General features: G+C 39.0%; 1 protein-coding gene across 6 annotated transcripts in view; it reads right to left on the bottom strand.

Annotated features, from left to right (window-relative positions):
• plch2a (phospholipase C, eta 2a) overlaps positions 1-16,034 on the bottom strand; it is a 185,658-nt gene that overhangs the window by 45,293 nt on the left and 124,331 nt on the right. For all 6 annotated transcript variants that reach the window (XM_046397958.1, XM_046397959.1, XM_046397961.1 and 3 more), the window contains 3 exons: positions 8,106-8,252; positions 3,391-3,634; positions 3,020-3,149 (listed from right to left, as the gene is read on the bottom strand). In XM_046397958.1, the coding sequence (XP_046253914.1) occupies positions 3,020-3,149; positions 3,391-3,634; positions 8,106-8,252 (521 nt within the window). The remainder of the gene's footprint in view (positions 1-3,019; positions 3,150-3,390; positions 3,635-8,105; positions 8,253-16,034) is intronic.

The raw sequence follows: 16,034 nt of genomic DNA, 5'->3' as shown, positions 1-16,034 counted from the left end.
GTAATAAAGTAAATAAAATTAAAAAATTAAATTAAATTAAACTTCAATGAGCATCATAGCATCACACCATAATAGTCTCAGTCTTTCGTATTCACCCAAAGGTAACATTTCCATCACAGCTGATCAGAATCGATGAATACACAGACTGCAGATCATTTGACCTAAGAATGAACATCGACTGTATCCTTTCAATAGCTATAGATACAAGTTAGTGGAAGTCAGTCGGAGTGAAATAGATAGAATAATGAAGGTGCAGGTCCTGCAGGGTTTTCAGAAACTCCAGACTTGGCAAAGACTGATGATGAATACCATCTAGAGCTGCAACGATTAGTAGACTAATCAAAACAAAATTAGTTGCCAATAATTTTGATAATCGATTAATCATTTCTGCCATTTCTCAAACAAAAATATAAAATGTTTTTTGGTCCCAGTTCAGGATTTGCTGTTTAAATGAAAGAAGTAAATGAAGAAGTTTTGTACTGTTGGTTGGGCAAAAGAAGCAAAATCAAGATGTCACTCTGGGCTCTTTTTCACATTTCATAGACTAAACAAATCAATTAACCATTAAAATAACCATCATATTAACTGGTAATGAAAATGATCATTAGGTACAGCCTTAATGCATCTATAAATCTGCTATGATGCACAGTATTCTACAGTATAAGTTCTGGATGGATGTATAGAGGCTGAGTTGGTTGTTCCCTCCAGTTGCTCATTACTGATCAGAGGTCTGGTTTCTGCCATTTTCATGATGGTTTTAATGGTTTATTTATACAAATATATGTATACATATTGGACATATATATAGGTTATAGCCTACATAACGGAATTAAAGGTTAGAGTCCTACTTTGAATTCCAGTCCGCAGCTTTTGTTTCTATATTATTTTTTATTACTCATCTTTCTTCCTAGCTTGTTTTGATGATTTATGTGATTTGGCTTGTGCGACAGTGCAATTTCCCTTTGGGATTAATCAGCCACTCCATCTTTCTGTCTAGCTAGTATAACATGCGAGATGTTCATCTTTTGCCATGTTTTGCTCATTATTTTTTCTTGTCTTATGTGGAAAACCTTCAGCAAAATCTCAATACAGTATTTGTGATTGTGCATAGTTACTAACAGACAGATTTTTTTATTATTAAATTTTATTATTATTATCATCATGTATAAAAGATCTCTTTTTTTAAGATTAAAAAAAGCATTAACAGCATAAAGACAGGGCAATTATCCTCATAATTATGCAAACATATGCAGCAATGTACTCAGAAATGTGTTCAGATTATTCATAGCACTGGTACAGAATCGTCGGTTAACGTCTTCAAGTTGCAAAAGAGGTCAAGTCCACAGGTTTTCCCTCTCCACTCTAAGTAGGTTAAGCCAAAAAACAAGCCAAGAGATTGTCAACACACGAATCTTCACGACTGTCCACACACACACACGCACACAGGGCCAGATCGGTCTCTGGTCTCTACCTAGCATTACACTGGAGGCCATCTGTGTCCCAGCAGCACCATATGGGTGACTGCCAACAGGCCACTGGACACAGTGATGGCACCTGGCTAGCTACTCTGTAGGAGGAAGGCTAAAACAAACAACATGCTTAAGCTGGCAGGATGCTAATCCTCTAACAAGAGTTAGTGGCTGAGCCATGTGTTAGCCAACATCTGTAGCAGTAGCGATCAGTCAGAGTGTCTTTACTGCTCATTCAGTCTTAATGAGCTGGACTAATTTTGATGTCTTTTCTTTTTAATGTATACATTTCACATTTCAAGTCTTAAATCTAAATAGTATAGAGAAATGTAATCAGCAGTTTCATATCCAAAAATTAAATCCACTTAACTTTGCAGAGTTTTTCTCTCCCCAAAAAATTAGTTTAAATCTTAAACACACAGTATGTAGTTTTCTCCTAATTTAAAGATGTACCAGCAAAGTTAGATTTAAAAAAAAAACCCAGTGATCCTAACTGGGTTGTCTGTCCTACTCCTTATCAGATACTGGTTGTGCTACAGGTTTGTTGTTTGTAAACAGAAAAGAGGACAATGAAGACGAGATGATGTAGACATTTCCTGACATGGACAGACGTCTGCACATAAACTACCTGCAAATGCTAGTGCGCATGCAAGACATCTTCACACAAAATGGAGCTTAATGGAGTCTGTAGTGACAGACACAAATGACATTACCTGGGAGGGTTGGGGCCTACAAGCAGTCGATCATTGACTGTGGGTCTGTCATATTCATTAGCTTAAGCTTATAATTTCATGAGTTCCTCATTGTCCCCTTTGACATATTCAATGATTTTCTTTTTAACTGATGTACTTGCGTCTCCAATACCCAATGTGCCTGAACCCAACACTGTACAGTACTGTCAAAGGTATGAGACAGAACAGACACCCCTTACCTCATCTGAATCAATTCTGACTGTTAGCTTTCCATAGTAATGCAATACATTAAGGATCTACACGCAAAAAACTAAACACCTAGACGCAGATGACTGGCACAGTGAGAGAGAGAGACAGAAACTTTACTGTGTGATAAGGCTTTGAAAGTAACCAAAAGAGCTAAGCCTGAAACAGTTACACAACAGAATTTCTTGAACCCAAATCGAAACCTGATACTTTGCTGAGTTTTGGGTGATTTCAAAAGTTTTATACCAGAGCTCACACTTTAGACACGACTTCAATTTGGGGACAATGGAAATAAAATGAACTTGACCTATTTCATATCTGATAAATGTCACTGGCTGTAATTCAACCTAGCACCTTTGCAGCAGTGTTTGTAAGTGTGATAAATCTACCTCAGAAATTAATAATGAATAAGAATTTAGCTTATTCTGTCCACTGAGTTTATATAGGAAAGCTATAGGAAAGGCAATTTTAGGATTTGCAAACACAGAACAAAGTGGACTTTATTTAGAGAAGAGCATAATGAGAAAATGCTATAGCACAGGAAATCACTGGGCTGAAAACACTATTATATTGCTGCTTTTAAAGCACTGAGTCACACTGGTGTTTTTGTACCTTGAACATTTGTTTGACCTTCTGTCGGGGCAGGTTGACGTTGAGTTTGTGCAGGAGCTGGAGGACCTCACTGATGCTTAAGCTTCCATCACCATTCTTATCAGCCTCCGTGAAGGTCTGCTTCAGCCATGTGATACCGCACTGGGTTAAGGAAAGTCATCATAAAGATTCGGAACATTTACTCTTTAGTATCCTTGCTGCATTCAGTGCAGAATATAAAATTAGAGCAAATAAAGTACAGAAGACAAACTCTGAAACTGAACCTCTGCTTCGATACCGTAAATAAGTCATGAGTAATATGACAGTCATTCTGTACAGATAGCTGTTACTGCTGCCAACAGGGTCCCCCCTGCTGTATAACTGAAGGATATTGGTCTCGGGTGCGCTGCCTCTTAGCCAAGCTGTCCTCATCACTGATGCCAGCCATCAGATATTTGAGGCCCGTGATCCAGGTTCGTGCCTCCTCTCCAGTGCCAGACACAAGGTCCAGGGACTCCATGTGCTCGCCGTAGTACAGACTGAAGCAGCAGTTGGGGTCGAAGCTGCCCTCTGCGTAGCGCTGGAAGATCTCAGACTGCTTACCCTCACACACCTCCCGGATGGAGTCAATGGAGACTGGTGGAACAAACACAAAGTCAGTGGTGGAATGCAACTAAGTACATTTATTTAAGTACTGAACCTAAAGTCTAGAAGTCAAATGTCACTGTCTATGAGGTCTTCTGTGTTAGGCTACTGTATGCTTCTCCTGCACTACATTTCAGTTGGAAAAAGTGTACTTTCTAGAACACTGCTTTTATGTGACAGTGTTACTAGTTACTCTGCACAGTGAGTCTTAATATGCAAAACTTTGTTTGGATGTTTAATTCCAGATTGATTAATTTAGGTTTTTTTACTATAATATTTTTACTAACTCTTAAGTTCAGTGTTGGTTGGTAGCTTAGTCAGATTTTTTCTGTTCCGAACTATTGTAATTATATTGGCTTTTGAAAATCAATCAATTGTTCAACATCTAATTTTAACTTTAACTAACTTACAGGGGCTGTTCAGCCACTATAGTGTTTTACAAGTAATCAGTTGTAACAGGGTACTTTTAAATGCTGTTATTGTACTTTTACTTAAGTAAAATTTCTCAATTCTTTTCCACTAGTGGACTAAGCAGACATCCTGGTTTGGAGCTTTGTGGACTATCAACAGCTGATAATAAATTAAAATAAGATGAAACCTATTTTGAAAACAACGCAAATCTCAGTTTATTAAACTTAAACTTAATCCTTCTCATCCTCATCATGCAGTCTTTAGCCTTCTATTGATTCTGAGTATCTCATTTCAGGCTTTATAACAGAGAGGATCAAAATACTCAATGAGCAGTGTCCTGAGAGCTCTGTTTATTAAGATACAACATTTATGAGATGGTAATGAGATTTTACCAGAAGACACTGCCTTGAGTCATTCATTAGTTTTCCAAATCACAGAAAGAACGATGAGTAACTCTGTTTCTTGGTCATTACACCGAAAACCATCCATTCCTGGAGAGATTTTTCTTTTTCTGTCCTCGTCTCTCTCTGATTTTCAGTCATACAATATACAACATGGATAAAACATTATTTACATATAAACTCATTCATAATGCAGTGATACAGCTGTACACTCATGGCCACGCACACACACACGCACACACACACACACACACACACACACCCTGCAAGGTTCCAAAAGGCTGTACAGTAGAGTATTGTACCCACAGCATGCATGTACATATTCTGCTGGATGACTCTTGACATGCTCCTGCTGTGTTGTGTGTGCTCCCATGTGGGAGTCTCCAGTCTGCAGCAGGAGATACTATGGATGTATGTGCTCTTCCTGATGAATTATGCAAAAGTATACACCAGGTATCTGGTAGTGAAGGATAACAACTACTACTTCTACTACTACTATCTGGAATATCTGATGAATTACTCGCAGAAGTTTGAGGATGTTCATCGGTCGAAGGAAGAGGTTTATCATGCTTCAACTACCTTATAAAAAAGGAATTGGGAGTTCACATCTACAGTTTTAGCATCTGTTTTGTTTACCATGCACCATGAGCTACTTGGTACTCAAAGCAAATAAAACAGATCCAGGCAGAAAGCACACTGATAATCTATCAGCTCAGCCGCTTGTCACTTTATATGCCTATTTCACACTTAATCGTCAAGTGTGTCCCAACAGAGATGGTGATGAGCAGGCACAAACAGACAGATACACAGGCCGCAACTAGGAGAAAAAAAGACCCGCTGATTATCACTTTAGGGCCTAAAGTGATAATCAGCGGGTCTTTTTAAAAAAAGGATCATTGCCTAAAGTTTAGGCAATGATCCTTTTGACTTAAGTATTGCAGAATAAGCAAATTCAGTCAGTTCATCAGCTTATTATAAAAATCAGTTGTGTGAGTGACTAGAAAAGAGTAAAAGAACAGAAAACCAGCACAGAGAAAAGTCAGCAGCCAAACTATTGCTCAGGTGTGCATTGACCCATCATGGAACTTTGCAGCACTTCCGCCTCCTGTGTATCCCAGTAAAGAACAGTGAAGCAGCAGCAGCAGCACTCTAACCTGGATAAAGTTTGCTTGAGTTTGACTGAAAGGCTTGAAAATACAACATCAAAACGAAAATGTCCAATTTATGTCTATCAAAGCTTGAATGAAATAAGTTTAATAAATATGACCATAAACTAAAATAACTGTAAGACTGTACTTTTATGCTTTCACTGTTGGTTGATTCTGTTGGTCAAAATGTACATTCCCTGCCAGAAAGGGCTGCTAGAAATACAGGATGCCCATTCGGTGTGTGAGCAGACCAGAAGCCTGCAGTGTTTCCTCTCTGTCAGTCTGTCCCAGCAGGTGCTCTGCGATAGAACACCGCACAGAGTGCCAGGGAACATGCTGACAGAACAGGCTACAGCGCATCCTTCTCGGGTGACTGAGACCTATCAGGTGAGGGATGCAGGGACAACCACAAGGCGAGGCTGTGTCAGCTGGGGTGCAGCTAAAAGCGGGGAACATGCATTCATGGAATGAATAGAAGGCACGACGCTGTCATTCCTGACCAACGGCGTACAGGTCTAGATTCTTCTACCTGAATGTACTCTGAAGTGTGAAAGTAGCTTATAGTCTCTTTTACTTGTCCACCCGTAAAGGCTTAAGATTTAATATACATTCTAAAAATCCCCTTTTAATTTTCAATTATCTTTATATAAAGAAGAAACACAAAACAAAGCTTTAACTGTTCTGATCTGCCAATATATGTGTGTGTGTGTGTGTGTGATTTTCATTCAGTGGCATGTGTGTATAAGACACTGTTTGGGCAGATTAAAGCTGATGAATAATTAAGTCAACTTAAGAAGCTTATTAAACCCAGGGCTACAGAGGAGGGAGAGCAACAGGAAGCTGAGCCCCTAAGCCCTCATGAGATACCCAGTCAGACTGGGACCTACTGGTAAGAAGTCTGTTTGCCTTCTTTTATTCTAAAATTGTTTTTTGTGCTTGTCGTACATACCGTTCAGGGCAAAGTAAATGTCCAGTTATAAATAACAAAAACACTTTCAGCCCTAAGGGAATGTATAGGAGCAAGAATTTAATCTAGCAGAAATAAAAGCCTGTCAAACCTGACTTGATTAACAGGCCAGCTGGGAGACAGGCCCTGGATCATCACAGCGGCAAAAATGTAGCAGTTGTAATAGCTCAGTGTATTGCAACTTAAAACAAAATCTGAGTTCACCAATTTCATAACAGGTGCAGCATTTAGAACAGGTAATAAGCAGGAAAACACAACAAATAGTCTGCAAAACAGAAAACAAAAACAGAAATATTGTAAGTAATGCAAACAACAACATAACCTGTGTTCAGGAGACACCAACAAGTGATGAACTCTGCTGTAACTAGTCATGTGTAGGTCATTTCAGTTCATTCAAATCCCCACATACGCATCTTAATATTAGTTAATTAATTTAAATATTAAGATGCATGATATATCACTGCACGTCTACCTGTCCCTGTAGGCTATACTGACTTTCAAATTATGTTGCGCAGCACTAGCTTTCCAGGTGATTCTCTATTGTGTGTTGTACTGATGAATGAGTTTCCTTAATTTAAATGATTGCATACTGTGAAACATTTAAGCAGCAAGCTGTAGTAATTAAACTGACTGACTGAGCGACACAATTAAAATATATGTAAGCTTCTGAAATAAATAATAAAGACAGCTCAGATGGAGCTCAGGATTTATCAGGAGGATGGCTGCTTTGCTCTGAAGAATTTCACTGTATGAACGTGGACTGTGTGTGGTCTTTTCAATGTGTGCAACAACATATGACACTAATTAACATTAGATCCTGACTGATCCTGTCAGCATGTCAGGAGATTTAAATAATCAGTGAAGTTAAGGTGCTGTGCCTCATGCATAAATACACATGGCTCTTAATGGGAAGACGTTTTATCCTCTTTTACCCATCTGCAATCCATCCACTATCTGTGAGAAGTTCCAAAAGTTTAAAAAAAAAAAATTAGCTAAAATGTCCCTTTTTTGACAAAATAAACATGTCTCTGCAATGCCCAGCCATCTAATTTTAGTGTCCCCTGGAAACAGCTTCTGTCCTTGTCTGTGCTTCTTGCAGCATTTCTGTATTAAGTTTTCTGTATTTGCACCCTTTTTTCTAAACGCTCTGCATGTACTCTCAAACTGAAGATAATTTGTGTTTTATCTTTCATGTTTTATCTCATTTGCATATGCTCTCTTAAGCTGCAGTCCATTGAGCTCTCAGGGTCACCATACAAATATAAAAGCCTTTCCATTGACCTCCAGTAAAGCTAAGAAACTACTTTCCTGTGAATGTGCCCCTCTTCTGTTTATCACATACACCAAGGTGCCAGAGCGAACACCTCTGCTAACAGTTTTGCAGTACTGCACTGAACAACATGTGATGGTATGATATGATGTGATGGAGCTACACTGCAGTCACTGACTATATATAAAGAAGGACAACATGAGAGTTCTCCAAGAGTGAAGTCAACATAAAATATGGCACAAATGAGAAAAAAGAAGATACTCACTCTTAGCCTTTTCATTCTTGCGCGAAGGCCTCCAGCGGATGCAGGACTTGTGTTCGTCCAGATAGAAGAAGCGCACCAGTCCCTTGGAGCCACCGCGGAGCTTCACCATCTGGGTCCCCATCTGCATGGAGCTCATACATTTCTCCACTGAAGCCAAGAAAACAAGCAAGATAGAAGAAAGAACAAAAAAAGAGAATGGAAACTTGTCAAAAAGGAAAGTGAATGTGCACAGCAACTGAAAAAAAGTGTGTGACTGAGTGTGCGTACACATTTCTACAAAATTCAATCTGGGCTCTCATGCAAAACACAGTTATTTACCAATAGACTCACATGAACACACAGCAATGTAAAGCAAAAACATCTGGACAAGCCTGTCACAGCTGACAGGGTTTTGTTTGACTCCTCGGAGGAAGAGAAAGAGAGAGAAGACAGACAACAGCGAGAGGCAATTTCTCCACAAAAAGCCCTTTAACAACATCCCTATTTCACACTGTAGACTATGACAGAACAACCTCAGGAAAAATCAATATAAAAAAGAGGTCCTTCTTGGTCTGTGGATTCATATCATGGCCTCTGCTGAACAGAAATCACTCTACACCTTCTAGGAAAGAAGTGACATCTAGAAAATAGGACTGACTCTAATGAGGTGTTCCAAAATCCTGAATGGTGGCTCTGAAAAAACAGCCTAGCCTCCATGTGTCCTTGCCATTATTTTTGGAAAGAGTTTGACAGGTCCTCCACAGGAAGCTAATGGTGTGGTAATCAGCTGTGATCTGGCTGACATGGACATCCCTGTGCCCCTGGGCTGTGGTTACACCCTAGGTGGCATTTTTATCAATTGTCTGTTAAATCCTATAAAACAATTTCCGCACAACATGCAGGCAATTGGGCCATATCAGTAAACACGTGTTTTTAGATAAGCCATCTGCCTTGACCCTTGACCGGTTTGCAGAGCTTACCTAAATCAAAAAACTGGATATATGTGAACACTGTGCTTTCCCGCTGCCAACAATGATTGCTTAATGTTTATGTTCACTGACATCTTTGATATTAGGGAACATAAAACACCAACCAGTGAGGTTAAACCTGGATCACATTTTGACACATATGACCTGAATGCATCATACATCCAAAATATCTGCTCTGTAAGTAAGTAATGCAGCAAAGCACTGATGGATTGCTCTAACTGAGCATTGATTTGGTCTGTCTGTGGTCTCACTGCAGAGAGGCCACCCCCAGGGTATTGTTAATGTAGCTCAGTCCTTTTCTCCTAACCTCTGCTCATATAGTCCTGAGCAGAAATTCAATAGCAGAGTGACCAACTGCACAAAGATAGCCTAACAAAATATGCCAAAACAAGTCAAGTTTATAACAGTGTACTCTGTGTGGAGCTTTAGATTCAAACAGTCCTTCTGGCCATAACAGGCTAATCAGAGCAAACATTGTGTAAAAGGTATCACGACTAAACACCTACACACCCACTGTAAACATTTTAAACTGCCAGGCAAGGCAAATTTATTTGTAGGACTAATTTTAAAAGGCGATACAAAGTGATTTACATAATGCATATAAAAACAATATGTAGTACAGCCTACAGCATTTTAAAACAAATTTAAAAAGCTATAAACTTGTAAATATATATTATATAAAGAACATCAAGTCTCTCCGTCTCCTTATCATTCCAACTCTTATTGTGAAGGCCCACCGGGAGATGCAAACATAGAATGTGTTTCAAAATGTACACTTTTTCTTTACAAAATAAGAAAGCTAGCTAGTCATGTCACATCAGCTGACTGGCCTGTTATATCGGCACACATGTTCATTTCAAGCCAATGCTGATATTTCAATCTTAAATCCTTTATCAGCTATACCAATGACATGTTGATTGTATCATTTCTTCCACAAAAGTCAGATGTGAGAGTAAAACACTGACCGAGAGCATTTTAGCACACAATGAGTACTTTTCATTTTCACACATTAAGTACATATTGCTGATAATACTTCAATAATGTGAATACGGGACTTCTACATGGAGCTGAATATTTATTTTCAATCTAGAAGAGTATTGCTATTTTCACTTGAGTAAAAGATCTGAATCGTTCTTCCACCTATGTATTCAGACAAAGTTGTAGACAACATTTCAGAATTGTGTTAAAAAGAAAAATATTTTGTAGAACAAAGTACTAAAAAAAGTATAATGTTAGAAGTGAACCTCCGGTGTGGTATCAGTGCTGGTACTGAAACATTTCAAACGACGTTGAGTCCTTCATATAATTAGCACTGATCAGATACAATATCTTGCAATGAATAGTCATGTACCGACATATCATTCGTAACCATAAATTGAAGCTGTACTGTGAAATCATTGGGTGAACAGGAGCCCTTGCACAATACGCACCTGAACAAATCAATTATCAGTGCTATTTGTGGTTGATTTTCAATGTACTGTGAAATGGAAAGAATAAAGGAACATATTATCCATACCCAATTGGCCCTTAATGATTTTACAGCTTGGACTTCATGCAACACAAATGCAACATGGCTGTGGAGCAGCTTTTTATTGATTTTGAATGCAGAGGTATTTCTGTAGCTGCTGGCTGATTGCGGCGCCTGATGCCCAGAGGCTGTAACATAGCTAAGGGTCTGCACGCTTTCTGTTGGAGAGGGGGCACTAAGCCATGAAATGAGTTGCCGTCAAAGTCTGCTTCAAATGAGAGCTCCCTGACTCTGCAGACCTCCCAGTTCATGACGGCACACTGCTCTAAAACATTTCTGACACCGGCCTAAGCGGCTCATCCTCCTCCTCCTGTCAAAGATGAGCTACACACTCTCTAAGAGCCATCACAGTCTCTTGGCCAACATTTACATCCGCAGATATCGCTGCCTGAGACTGTCTACTCACTATGTGTGTGGGTTTTACAGACAATGAACAGAAACTGTTGGGAGACTGGATTCTCTAGACTAAGATAAGTTGAGAGATGAACGGCTAGGCAGTTATGAGTCCCTTTTTCTCCAACTATCACCAGTGAGAGAGAGGTTAAATCTAATGAAAATATAATGAACATTTTTTCAACATGAAGTACAGTCCAGTTCGTGGTCGCCTTAAACACAATTTTCTCACGGATGAGAAGGTGGGAATGGAGGCCATGTTTCCCTCACACTCCCCTGCCAGTCTGCTAAAAGGAGAACATCTATGCGTGGGAAACCCCTTGGGTGCTCAACTAAATCTTTGAAAAGTCTTCCTGCTGTTCGAAAGAGTGCTCAGATAAAAGTAGCATGGTTTGTGGGCCACTGAAATTGTCAAACACTACCGCCCACTGCTACATATCAACCGACCAATGAAATCAATGTAAAGCAACTCAAAAATATACTGGATTAAAGATGAATTTAAATAAATAAAGACTGCTACAGTGTACTCTAACTGCACATAAAAAAGATTTAAAATATCAAATGTTCAATACAGGAGATTCCACATTTAGAACAATAAGCACAGATCATCACCCATTCAGCAGTAAGTGGGGGAAGAAATGCATTTGACCCATTTCTGCACATTGGAAAGGTTAGTCATAGCCTATGGAAGGCTGATTAAGCTTGGGTAATAAAGGCTGGGGTAATCAATTAAACAACAGTTGAGTGATTTTGGGCCTTCTATTCACAGTGCTGATGCTCTTATCGTCTGTACAGCAATTAAAAGGAACGTCAAACTCGATATATAGAGTTGTGTCTTTCATATCTACATGTGAAGTACTGCGAAAATCTTTTGAAGTTGCACAAAACATCAAGTAAGAACTAAAACCAAGAATTATTTTGCCTTTTCTCACAGAAGTCCAGGCGTTTCAGTCAGATGCAACTAAAAAGACTGTGGAAACAATGAAGCCCCAAGGGTGGTAATACACAAAACATGACAAAAAGTACAAAGGTCAGAGCAGAATCTGACAGTCACACCATCATGAATGACAAAGCAAGTTCTGCATTGTGTATTATACTGTGTTGTGTGAGAGAAGGAAGGAAAAATTAATTGAACAGTGTCAAAAAGCTTATGTCAAAAATGTACGCAACGCAAAGCCTTGCATAATTCTATCATCGCTGCTGATGCTGATGCGATTGTGTACTAGAACTTGTTTACAAGTTCAGTTCATTTATCTAGTGTTTTTCAGTCTTTTGATCATAAACAAACTGAAAAACTAAGATAATATTACAGGTTAAACAGAAAGTCATATGAAAGCATTTCCAAAAGAATATTATTGTGACGCTGCTGCCAAGACAACTATAGATCGCTTTCCATTTTCTTCAGAGTAACGGCTAACAACAACACAGGACAAAGTTGTGTTTATTCATTCATTTGACCCATAATGGAGACATGAAAGCTAATGGAAATTGAATTACCAGCCAGCCTTCATTTTCCCAGGTTTGAGAAAAAAACTGGCTATTGACAGTTTAAAGACCATATACTCAGAAGCCTGCCATTGCTCAATCAATAGCGAGCACAACATCAGAATTTGAGATGTTCAGAGGTGTCTTTCCTATAACAATTTTCAATTTTAGAAAATGTATATATTTTTTTTTCCAAATGAAGGTTTAAGGGTAAAAAATCCTCACATAATTCACATATTTATATATTTTCAAACTAAAGAACTGTGGAAAACCCAAGTTAATGATAATCAGAAGACAATACTAAGATGTTTATTTTTGATGAAAATATCTGTCTTTTGGTGGGCTCTGAGTCGTATAAGGGTCACATCTCATTCTAACACCTGGATTAGCACATAGGATAAAAACTGTGGAAATAAAAAGGCACGAGGTCGGAAAGTGATTGATTTTGGAATGTCCCAGCTTAAAAAAAATCCCAAAAAATTAAAACTAAAGTTAAGGAGCAGATTTAACACTTTCACTAGTGATAAAGCCTGTACTTATGACTGGCCCTGAGTTATGCTGCTATAGGCTTAGTCTGCCTGAGGACCTCCCATGAAGAGCTTCTCTCTCCTCTTCTAACTCTCCTTCTATACCCATTCATGTCTCATTAATGCATGTCACTAACTTGACTTCTTCCCCGGAATCTTTGTGCTTTCTTGTTTCGCAGGCTCCCATGGATCATGTTTGGACCTCCTGCTGTGGTCCTGCTTGACAGTACTATTACGAATACTAATATTATTATTGTTTTCAATATTTCCAATACTTCCAATACTCAACGATTATTGCTATTGCTGCACATCTCTGCGTGGCCCCTCTCTCCCTCTTCCTCTCACAACCCAACTGGTCAAGGCAGATGCCGTCCTCCTAGAACCGGGGTCTCCTCCGAGGTTTCTGCCTTCTAAAAGGCAGTTTTTCCTTGACACTGTTGCAAAGTGCTTGCTTGAGGGGGAACGTTGGGTCCTGTGTGACCTGGTCTATTTTGAAAGTGACATGGGATCACATCTGTTGTGATTTGATACCATATAAATAACCTGAAATAAAAATTAAAGAGATGCTTACATATTTTTAGGAGCATAGATATGCACAACACGTTGTAGAGAGGGAGAGACAAAAGTGGAGCACCACACACAGAGAAAGGCACTAAACTCTTTAGTAGTGGCGATCTAACCCGTTGCCATGGTTACAACATCAGATTTAAAGTGTGTGGATGTGGAGAAGACGCCCATTGTGGAGGGATGCTGGATGTCAACTGCTTGTTCAAATGGCAGAATACAAGCTCAGATGCCATCTGCAAGCATGATTAATGAGAGCATGCAAGAAGCCTCGTCAACAGCGACGATGACTGAAGTGCTATCTACTGTACATACATCATCATTCTAAAAGACAAAGACCACATTCAATAAGAACTTTTCAAAAATATTGGATTCATGCAATATCGGTATATGGCAGCTACAGTATGTTCAAGATTAGTAAACAATCACAATTACTGCAAATAAATTACAGTTAAGATAAGCAAGTTGGATTATTTAACTGTAAAATTAACAGTAAATTAATTAAATAAAACAGTAAATCATCTGAATAATCATATTCTCATAATATGTTTAATAAAATCATACAGTATATACAACTTGGCAGAGCTGAGAACTGAGGAATTTCTGGTCAATCTGGTCTCAATAAATGGTTTATAAATAACAATGTCAACGTCTTTAGTTATCAACACATTTTTCTGCCTTTTGCATTTGTCAAAATCTCTATTAAACTGTTCTTATGTCTTTTCAGGCAAGGGTATGACTGAGAAAAAAATATCAGGTGACTCAATATAAAGAGCATGGAAGATAAGGGGGGTGGGTCAAACAAAAAAAATCTGACCCATTTTTAATTAGGCCACTTAGGTAACGGTTTATGCAAGAAAACAATTTATTTACTTTAACCTAAACCATTATCTTTTTTCCCCAAACCTAACCAAACAGTTTTTGTGTTTAAAAAACTGTGGCCAGGTGAGTGAACATAACACAACTAAAGTCATCTGACTTGGTCTTTTCCTGTGAAATGAAATGTGGACAGTGTTACGCAAAATGTCCTTAACAGTGGGGTGTTATTTACGTTCCACTCCATGACAGCATGTTGTTCTGGCACACCTTTACCAACCATACTACAGTGTTTTGACCTTTTCACTCTGTACACCGGGTTTGGAAACAATTTAGAAATCAAACCTTTGAAAATTTGTAAGTGCTGCCTTCTAAAGTTCAAATACCATCTGAAAATATGCCTCATGAGGAAACACAAACACCTCACAGATAGGACATTGTTGATGTGTAACAGTGTGACCTAGATCATTAGTCCTGTGTTTAACAGGCACAGCTTAATGGGCTTAAAGAAGGAAGAAGGAAACAAGCAACAGACAAGGTAGCAGTTTCCCACCAAAACACAGCTCAGCCTAAGGCCAGGTAAGGCGAGAGGGCGTCACCTCAGTGCTTCAGTGACGTGGCAGAGTGACCTTCCGTCCTGCCCACAGTCACAATATAGGCCAAGCAGGCGGAGTCAGATACTGACAGGACATCAGGTTAAGCCCAGGAGGATTCTCAGAAGGCCATATGTTGCAGCTACGCACACATGCACACAAGAACACACACAGGTGATTCCATGGTGCAGATGGTCATTTTGCTGATGCTGACCTGCAAACCTAACGATGACTGACATGGTGGTAGTGTAAAGCTTAAACACACAACAAGTACTGCTGAGATGCCCTTAAGCAAGATATGGAACTTCTGACTGCCCCCATGGGTACACACTGAGGGCATGAGAGAAATAACTGCAGAGCTCTTTCAGTGGAAATAAAGGTTAGAAATGTTCTTAAGAAAAGTTTTGAAGCTGTCAGTCACCTTGTGACCTGCAAAGCTCATCTTGAGTTACAGTCTTACTGGATTACACCCCTCTGCCAAGCATGTAACAAGTAGCATTTCAGTGCTGTCCTCATTTAGCTGTGGTTATGGTTTTCTGTATTATATCTTTAGACGTCCAACAATCAAAGGTGTCATGGTTGATTGTAGGTTACATAGGAGCAGACATCTACCAAATAACTCGGCACTCAAACCTGGGAATCAAGTAGGCTGATTGGTAGGGGTGCAAGAAGATATCAATATGCTATTGTGCTAGTATTGTAATATTATGTTTTATGATACTGCAAAGACTGGAAGTGGTGCATTTATATGCAAGAGTATGAAATTGTTAGATAGCAATTCTGACTCTTCTGCTCAATATAACAGCGTAAACTGAGACAGTTAGAATTAAGCACATATCAGAGTCTGAATTGCTCACTCAGTGCCTACATTGCTATCTATCTAGAGCCTTACATGTGTACAGTCTCCATGCAGGCCGTTACAGAAATGGACACAATCAAAATAAAACAAGATTCCATTTTCTATGTTTTTCTAAGGCTGAACTGAGGTGGAGCAAAACTGCATGAAAGCAAGCAGGCAGTCCAAAGTTTCAGTGTCAGCTGTTTTTTTGTGCAAT

The sequence above is a fragment of the Scatophagus argus genome, chromosome 8, assembly GCF_020382885.2.
Source record: "Scatophagus argus isolate fScaArg1 chromosome 8, fScaArg1.pri, whole genome shotgun sequence".
NCBI lineage: Eukaryota > Metazoa > Chordata > Actinopteri > Scatophagidae > Scatophagus > Scatophagus argus.
The sequence above is the reverse complement of the archived record's forward strand: the minus strand, read 5'-3'. Positions and strand labels throughout refer to the sequence as shown.